Source organism: Octopus bimaculoides, chromosome 1 (genome assembly GCF_001194135.2).
Source record: "Octopus bimaculoides isolate UCB-OBI-ISO-001 chromosome 1, ASM119413v2, whole genome shotgun sequence".
NCBI classification, from domain to species: domain Eukaryota; kingdom Metazoa; phylum Mollusca; class Cephalopoda; order Octopoda; family Octopodidae; genus Octopus; species Octopus bimaculoides.
This window is the reverse complement of record NC_068981.1, coordinates 173,487,386-173,497,499: the sequence shown is the minus strand read 5'-3', so window position 1 is coordinate 173,497,499 and position 10,114 is coordinate 173,487,386. Positions and strand designations below refer to the sequence as shown.

Below are 10,114 nucleotides of genomic sequence, written 5' to 3'. Positions count from 1 at the left end.
CTCTTTCTCTCTCTCTCTCTCTCTTTCTCTCTTTCTCTCTCTCTCTCTCTCTTTCTCTCTTTCTCTCTCTCTCTGAAAGTATCTGTCATTACAGTATCGAAATGTGATTGTTTCAGTTAGTAGAATAGTTTCATTTTTAAAGTGAAAGTATTTGACATTAGTGTTTTTGTTTCACTTTTGACACGTAATACTTAAATAGTGGAGGAGATATTATGTTGCTGTGGGCTCGAACTCTGGAAGAAGTTAAAATTTTTTTTTGACTAAAACACAACTGGAACCCTAAGTAAGGCATCTGTAAAATTTGAATGAAATTGGTTGCGTAGTTCTCGAGTTTTGGGGATTCACACAGACAGACAGACAGACAGACAGACACACATTCTCATTTTTATATATATAGATTACAGTCTACCTGTTATCCCATCTCTTCAAATTAGGTATTATAACTTGTTTCTGTTATTTTAACTGTACTATTTTTTTCTATCTCCACAAAGTAATTTGTAAGTCACTTAATATTAGCAGAAGAATTTAGTGTTTAATGTAGGGACATGTACTAACCTCAGTTCACAATATTGTAATTATTCCTAAAAAATCAAATTATAACAGGCATTACTTATTTTAGAGATATCTATTTTGAATAGTCTATTACAGATGGTTTCTGAAGCCCTTACCAGCCTCAATTACTAAGCACATAGTTATGATTTTACATATAACTCTTGATAACTTATAGTATCATAGATATACAAGTATATGAATATATAAGGATATGATAAAATATATGATTGGCATGTAAAAAGCACCATTTGAACGTTGGGCCTCATGGAACCGGTAGCATGTAAAAAGCACCCACTACACTCTCAAAGTGGTTGGCATTAGGAAGGGTGTCCAGCCACAGAAACCTTGCCAAATCAGATTGGAACCTGGTGCTGCCCCCAGCTTACCAGCTTTCAATCAAGCCATCCAACCCATGCCAGTTTGGAAAGTGAATGTTAAACGATGATGATGAATAATGGTTTATAATATTACAACTAAATACCACAAGGTATTTTGCCTGACACTGTTAATTCTATACACACACATGCATGCACATGTGCGCACACACCCATACACACACATACATGCACGTGTGCGTGCACACTCATACATACACACATCTTATGGTTTGTGGTTTTCCCAGCTTTATGGCAACCCCTTTAGTGCTGGTAGCACAAAAATGCACCCAGTACACAGTACATGTTGGAAAGTGGTTGGCATTAGGAAAGGCATCCAGCTGTAGAAACCATGCCAAAGCTGACATTAGAGCATAATGCAGTCTTTGGACCCATTGGATCCTGTCAAAGTATTCACCTCATGCCAGCATAGAACATAGACATTAAAGGATGATAATGATGGAGGGCATAAACTTGAAGGGAGGATTGTAGTCAATGTAATCAACCCAAATGCTTGTCTGATACTTGCATTATTCACCCCTGAAGGATGAGAACCTAAAATGCTGTATAATAATATGCTATTAGTATTAAGATTTATAAAGAACAGATGTATTAAATATTAATTTTTAACATTGGCTTAAGGCCACAAATTTTAAGATGCACAATCAATTTAAGTAACCACATTCGTTGGCTGGTACTTATTTTATTAAAGCCAAAAGAATGAAAAACAAAACTGAATATAAAGGGAGTAAATAAATAATGCAAAAACATTTTTGCCTGTTGTTCTACAGAATTTGCCATCCGCTGCCCTTTTAATTGCTATCAATAAGGAAAGCAGCAAGCTGGTAGAATGAAATAGGAGGTAGAATTAAATGATGTCATACATTTTTGGTCAAATTGGTAAGGCTTCAAACAAAATACTTACACTATTCAGTTACATTTTGGTCAGTAAGAGTAGCTTAACCTCAGTTCAATATAGCTTTAGATAATTGTGGATATTATATAAATATAGATTATATATTGTCTAAATCCCACTTAAAGGTTATTATCAAAATAACAATGTCACAGCTAAATAATTATTCTTTAGTTTAAACAGTGTAACTTTGTGTAGCCTCTAAATGAAACATCAAAAGCATGAAATATAAAATAAAGAAATGTTTACAGCTTTAAACGAATTACTGAACTGTTGCTTTTCAAGTAAAATATCCTAAAGATTTCCAGATTGAGTGCCATAATAAATCTATTTTGTTTCCCCAATATAGTGTCTTTCTAAGGCATATATTATAATAGACTAAAGTAAAGGACACATGTAAAAAAAACTATTGAATAAAGAATAATTAAATAGCTTTTAGTATTTATTACTTTCAATAAGCACAAACCTGACAACAATTTCACTATATTAAGAAGATTTCTTGTCAAGAAAATTTTGACAACAAAATGTTTTTAATTATATATTAGCAACAGAGACAGTATTGATACTGAGAGGTAATATTTATCCAGCACCTGTTCGGGCACGGTTATTCTATATATTGCTGGTGGAGAGATGAGTCACTGCTATCTCTAGCGGTCGAGCATCCATCATTGTCAAAACTAAGGAAGGTCAAAATCATGTGATGTAGTAGTCTCAGTGCTGAAGGTGGTAGAGATTTATCTCCCCACTAGCAATATAAACAAGAGTGCATTTTGCGCCAAAAGCCAATATGAGAGTTTCTTTCATGGTGCCTCCCACAATATAGTTTGTTCTAACAGAACATCCACATTTAAGTGGGAATAAATATTACTTTTTTTTTAATTATGTTCTCTGGTATGTTGAGTTAAATGCCAGCTGTACAACGTATTCCTGGTTTGAGGGATAATAGCCTGATATTGTATCCGTTTTACATCACTTCACATTGTAAATTCATTTCCCACCCAGGTCAACATTCATCTTCCACAGATCAATAAAATATATGCTGAGATTGATATAATTAACTCTACCTTAGAAGATAATGCTCCAGCATGGCCACAGTTGAATGATGAACCCAATATAATAAGAAAAATTAATTTGTATTGAAACAGTACTAAATTTCAACACCCAGCAAATTGAGAAAACTATGATCTGTGGTATGATTAGGGGTTTCTTAGAATCTTTAGTAACTCTTAAACATTTAATTAGGAGGAATGTATATAACTTAATTGATTTTTTTTTTTTTTGTCTCTGGGGTAGGAGTGAATGTTTGTGTAGCATATTTGGATAAAAACAGTATTAATGAAGTTCCTGGTATGTATTTTGGCAGCCATAAATATAACCATGGGGAAAATGTACGGAGTGCTTAAACATGTGTGTCTGTATAAATATGTGTGACTGCATGCATAATTGTATGCATATATATATATATATATGCAACAGGCTTCTTTCAATTTCCATCTACCAGACTACAAGATCTACTCAGAGCTTTGGTTGAATTGAGCCTGCAGAAGGAAACACTTGCCTAAAGTGCCATGCAGTCAGAAGTGAAAAGTCTTAACCAAACAGCCATGCCTGCACTCACACAAACACACATGCACACACACACACATGTATATATAAAATGTTGTAAAATAAATATTTACATGCATAAAGATAAAGGATATTTACCAAATAAAATTTGCAATACATGTGTTGAGTCTAGCATAATTTTGCTGATGGAAACTTTCAAGTTTTGACATTGATGGCTTATTCAAACTGAAGTAATTTGAATGTCACTATTGGGGTAACTTCAAAGTCACTACCAACAAAATTATATAATATATACTGTAAATCCTTGAGTATAATCCGCACTTTTTTCCCAAAATTTAAAGGTCAAACTTTCTAGTGTGTACTATATATGAGGTTAAAAATGAAAAATATTTTCTAAGCAAAATTTTCTAAGTGATAAATATGTAAAGGCAATTTACTTAATATTTATTTTTCACTGACGTTATTACTGTTATTTCTTTATTTTCTGCAAACAAAGTGCACAAAAAAGCTACATGTTTGCATTATGTTATATATACAAGAATAATAAAGGATGTTACCGTATATACGTTTACAAACCAAAGACTTTATATAGACCTCCTTGACTCAAGTTAGAGAAGGGGTGCGTATTATACACAATGTTTAGGTTTTTCAGAGGTACAGCCCCCAAAAAATCCCCTGCGTATTATACTCAAGGGCGGACTATACTTGAGGATTTACGGTAGATAGTTAGATTTCATACATTCCTTTCTGTTGAAATGTAATGTTATCATGGTTAATTTTCTTCTGTTACAAATAAAGAAATCAGTATTGTTTGATATGAGCCAACTTCGTTTGTAATAATGATCTTTATACTTGTAAACATTCCCATCATTTTGTGAGGATCATGATTAAAACTTACAACATCTGATATAAGGAAATTAATTTAAAAATTGAAAATATTTCCAGGAATTTATTTTTTGATGTTTTTGTTATAAATTTTCTAATATAGTTATCTTTTGTTTACAGCACAAATGCGTTCTCTGCGGCTGTTTTATAACGATCGAGAGTGTACGCGGGGTCAAGTTGTCATTGCAAGCCGAGAAAGCCAGTATAAAATTTTACATTTCCATCACAGTGGACTTGACAAGTTAGCTTCAATATTTGAAGAGTGGAACCTGTTTGCAAATGCAAGAGAAAGGGTACAGAACCACATAAGTCTTCTTATCTCTTGATTTTTCTTGTTTTAATTGCTGGTTTTACACGTTATTTAGCTGTTATTTTTAGCATACCTCAGTGACAAAAAGAAATAAGTAAACAAATAGTTTTAAGCATTCAATATGCATTTAATGTAAATGCAATGAACAATACGTTACATGCAATAAACACATTACAATTTTTCCCCACAAATGGTTTCAATACAGTTTTAACAGAAAAATTTGGAAGAATTAGATGAAAGTTCTCTAGTAATTTTCTTTCATGTAAATAAATGTTTATGTTAATTTTGAAATTTGCCAGCAAAATCTTATAAAATGACAATGTTCTAAAAGATGTACACATTTATATGTTATATATGAAAATAAATGAGTGAACAAAATATGCTTCAAAAACAAACATTTAAGCATGCAATAAGTAACACATTACAAAATAGTTTTAAAATTAAAAATGAAAGTTAGAAATACATTCAATTAATTTCTCAAATCACAATTTTTGTATCTCCTGCACCTCATAAATTCACAGAGATATGAATCTACCATAGAATGGTGAGTGCCACAGTGTCGTTTATTACTCGCTTTACAGAGGCCCACATCATCTCCACTTGTTGAGTGTGAGTACCATCTTTCGGGTTAACAAAAAAAAGAAAGAGTAAACAACATGTTTTTTGTAGTTTTAAGCATTCAATATGCATTTAATGCGATAGCACAAACTTAAAAGATTTATCTAAAAACAAAATAGCACATTACAAATTAAATACTTTTAAAAAAACATTCATTGAAAGCAAAAGTTAAATATGCATTCAATCAATTTCTCAAACAAATCACAATTTTCATATCTCCTGCGCTACATAAATTCACATGTTCAATTGCCATCAGATAGGTAAAACAAGTGGTTTCAATGTATTTATCAACATGTGCTTTCTCACAGACGAAAGTGTTCTCATGTTCTGCTTGTTACTATGGCAACAGGCATGACTGTGTCTGTGGCTTACAATTGGCTAAAATTACCAAAATTTTCAAACTTTAATTGCTAATAACTCTTTATTTATTGATTTATAGTGAAAATGATTTTCAATTCATTAGCCAATAAAAGAGTATCATTACACTAAATATGAAATTAACTTCAACTGATTCGATGCTGGCAGCCAAACTGACTAGATCTGATATTTCTAATCTTTGTAATCTTTATCATTGATATTTTGAAATTATAAATTGTTTGCAGCGTAAAGATGAATCGCCTTATCGCCAGTTTCTGATTGTCCAGCCTACATTAATGGACAGTCAGTGCCATCCAGAAGAAGGTGTCTATGGTTTAGTTACAGAAGAAATTTGGCAGCAACATATGAATATTGATGGTCAAATAGAAGATGATTTTCAGCTTAGAAAGGTAATTCTCTCCCTTCCTTTCTAACATATTCTCATTGCCGTCATCATTAATTTATCTCCATCATCATTATCATCTTCATTTTTATCATAATTTTGGTCTTAATGTCCAGTTTTCCATGCTGTCATGAGTTATATGGGTCTCTAATACATATTTTTCTATTCAGCCTCTGTCATAAATCATCTTTATTTTCAGGTTTCATCTAAAACTTCATCTCAAATTTTCCTTAGTCCACTCCTACTTTAGTTTAGATAAGTGGTGTATACATTTGAATATACTTTTACATTAATTTATCCATTCTTCAAAATATCTGGGTAAATAAGAATAATGATGAGTTTGTACTTTCAGGGCTTTCATGGAGTCTAAGAAAAACATTTAATATATAATTACCTCAGTTTACTTAGGATACAAGGAGCCAACATATATTACAATGGCATAGCATCCTATCCAAAGTTTTGGGAAAGGAACAGCTGACTACAGTTAATTTCCATTGTCAATTTACACCTTGTAATAAGCATATGATGTTAAATATCCACACCAATGCATTTTTCTTGCATACATCAGCTAATGCTATTGTTACCAAATCACTTCTCCAGTTAATTTTCTTTACTATGCCTTATGAGTTAACATTACACATCTGACAGTTCTGACTTAACTTATTTATTGCTGTACCTCGGCAGCAAATATCTACTTACAATGATTTCAAAAAATGTATGATTGTCTGTGTAACAGCATCTCCTAACCACTTTGATATGAACTTATCTGAGACAAAATCTCTTATTTTAAACTGTTCATAATTAAATTAAAACTCCCTTTCATTATGTTATGTAAGACCCTTTGTAACATTTATATTACTGCCATGAATTTTCAAATCTACATTCTCGTTATTTTTATTAATTTTTCCTCCTTATTCTATTAATTATACTTGTGTATTCGTGCAACAATTTTGTTAATATTAATTACTTGTAACACACATTATTTTCCTTTCTTTTTGCTAGGCAATATTCTTTGGTGGTGTTGAAGCTAATTTAAGACATGAAGCATGGCCTTTCTTATTACATTATTATCCTTTTGATTCTACATTTTTGGATCGTGAACATATAAGAAATGACAAATTTATTCAGTATCAAGATATACGTAAACTCAGGTATATATATATGTGTGTGTGTGTGTGTGTGTCTATTAAAACCTCCTCCTTTCATTGTGCTATGTAAAACCCTTTTTGATAAGTTATATTCCAAACTGCAACTTAGCTACGACAAAATTACTTTACTAAATTCTTCCAGAACTTTTTATTAAATCTGTCAGTAAGCGATTTATTTTGCCAACATCCTATGTATAAGATATTTTAAAGGGTGTTAATTACATTGATTCATGACAGAAGCTTAAATAAATCAGATTTATCAATATAGCATCAATAAAAAGAAAAGCAATGCACAAATCATTTAGTACTTATGTTATTGTTTTTGTTTGGTAATGGGATTTTAATTCAATGTAATGTATATCTGCTTTCCATGCTGGCATGGGTTGGACGGTTTGACTGAGGGCTGGCGTACCAGAAGGCTGCACCAGGTTCCAATCTAATCTGGCAAGGTTTCTACAGCTGGATGCCCTTCCTAATGCCAAAAATATGGGATTTAAATGGTTATTTTAACAGAGATAAGAAATAATAGAATTGATAATGTGCATGATAGCAATATGGTGCTGCAACATGGTAGCAATATGATGTCCAAACTGATTTCCCTTTCAAGTTGAATAAAAAAAATATATCCTAGATTAACTAAAGGGAATAAAGTCACCATGTCATGGAGTGTTGTTTGATTGTATATTTGATGTAGCTTTTATAGTAAAGAATGAAATTTTTCACACACTTAGTCTAACCGAACAGATTCCCTTTAATGAGAGCTCCCCTGTTCAATTGAAAATTTCCCATTAAATGGAATCTATTCAGTTGCAGTAACCATTAGAAATAGCAGTTGATTCTCCTTTAAATCACACCTTATTACATATCAGAAAAGAAGCATGTATTGAATAATCTAGTCCAGGATGCACAGTGTGTGCTTAGAAAAAAAATTAGATGATTGCATTTGGAATGTCTTTAATCTTAGGTGGTCTGCTTGATCAGGACTAATTTGGGGCTCAACAAGTAATTAATATTACAGCTGAAATAAGGTGGCGAGCTGGCAGAATCATTAGCATGCAGGGCAGAATCATTAGCATGCAGGGCAGAGTTCTTAACAGCATTTTGTCTGTCTTTAAGTTCTGAGTTCAAATTCCACTAAGGTTGACTTTGCTTTCAGCCATTCAAGGCCAATAAAATAAATACCAGATGAGCACTGGAATCAATGTAATCAACTTACCACCCCCCTGAAATTGCTGGCCTTGTGCCAAAATTTGAAACCAATATTACTATTGAGAGATGTTTTTTTTCAAAAGTGTTTTATTTGGTTACATTTGGTTTTCAAACAAATAAAAATATATCGATATTTTATCCAATATCGTTTTTTTTTTATTTCAGAGAAACAATGAGTGAAGAGGAATACCGTGACTTCTGGCGAAATATCCAATGTACCGTTGAAAAAGATGTTGTTCGAACTGATCGTAGTCATCCTTATTTCAAGGGAGAAAATAATCCAAATATTGAGGTCTTAAAGTGAGTTGTTTTATTTCCTAAAATATAAATTCTTTTTTGGTTTCAAATGTCATTGTATTTTATGGCAGTATGTCAGAAATTCTATGTACAATGGAAACTTCATCCATTGTTTTTGTTTTGATTTTTCTACAGATGAAAGGGACAAGTTATGATATAGTAATAACATAAACAGTGAGCCTCAAAGAAGATGATATATCATCATCATCATCATCATTATCATTATTATTCTTATTATTATTATTAGACAATACAAACAGCGCAATGAAATTACAATGGATATTTTATTGGTTGAACGATATTTTGACAGCTTGCCTGTCTTTGTTGAGTTCAAAATGAAAAGTGATACATAGAAATTCAAAATTATAGAAATTCAAATTCAAAATTTGTACGAGGGCAACCAGTATTCCCACGTTGATGGAATGACATCATCAGTTTTCAATTTTCAAGTTTACAACTGGCAAAAAGAAAAAAAAGAAAAGGAAAAAGAAGAAGAATATTTAATGGAACGGTTTTGTGTAAATATGATGAAATTCTCCTGTTACTTTATTCATCCCTTCAGGGTGTGATGTTAATAGCTCACAAGCATATTTCTCCTCATGCATTTTGAGGACTGACAGTATAACAGATTCTGAATATTTTCAGTGGGCACAGATATGATGTCAGGCTCAATAACAGCAGTTCGACAGAACTTGCCAAACATTTTACATTAGACCAGTTGCAATTTTGAAAAGGACTTGAAAGTGCATATTCTCGGAAAATATTCTGAATCTGCTACACTGTCAGTCCTCAAAATGCATGAGGAGAAATATGTTTGTGAGCTATGAACATCACACCCTGAAGGGATGAATAAAATGACAAGAGAATTTCACCATATTTACACAAAACTGTTTCATTAAATAGTCTTCTTTTTCCTTTTCTTTTTTCTTTTCTTTTCTTTTTTCTCTTTTTTCTTTCTTTTTCTTTTTGCCAGTTGTAAACTTGAAAATTGAAAATTGATGATGTCATTTCATCAATGTGGGAACGCTGGTCACCCTCATTGAAATTTTGAATTTGAATTTCTATGTATCACTTTTCATTTTGAACTCGACAGGCAAAATGTCAAAATATCATTCAACCAATAAAATATCTATTACAATCACATCACGCTCTTCATATTGTTTATTTAGCTTTGTGAAGAGTTATGTCAATCTTTTTAAAATATTATTATTATTATTATTATTATTATTATTATTAAGGTGGTGAGCTGGCAGAATCATTAGCACACCAAGCAAAATGCTTCACGTTCCGAGTTCAAATTCTGCCGAGCTTGACTTTGCCTTTCCATCCTTTCAGGGTCAATAAATTAAGTACCAGTGAAACACTGGAGTTGATGTAATAGATTAGTCCTCTCCTTCCAAAAATAGGGCCTTGTGCTTTTAGTAGAAAGGATTATTATTATCATTGTTATTATTATTTCAAAATTTTTTATATCTCATCCTT

General features: G+C 32.0%; 1 protein-coding gene across 3 annotated transcripts in view; it reads left to right on the top strand.

Moving 5' to 3' along the window:
• The window catches only part of LOC106867662 (TBC1 domain family member 16), a 92,610-nt gene that overhangs the window by 73,532 nt on the left and 8,964 nt on the right, over positions 1 to 10,114 (top strand). For all 3 annotated transcript variants that reach the window (XM_052972759.1, XM_014912596.2, XM_052972762.1), the window contains 4 exons: positions 4,411 to 4,583; positions 5,821 to 5,985; positions 6,981 to 7,129; positions 8,501 to 8,635. In XM_052972759.1, coding sequence (XP_052828719.1) covers positions 4,411 to 4,583; positions 5,821 to 5,985; positions 6,981 to 7,129; positions 8,501 to 8,635 — 622 coding nt within the window. The remainder of the gene's footprint in view (positions 1 to 4,410; positions 4,584 to 5,820; positions 5,986 to 6,980; positions 7,130 to 8,500; positions 8,636 to 10,114) is intronic.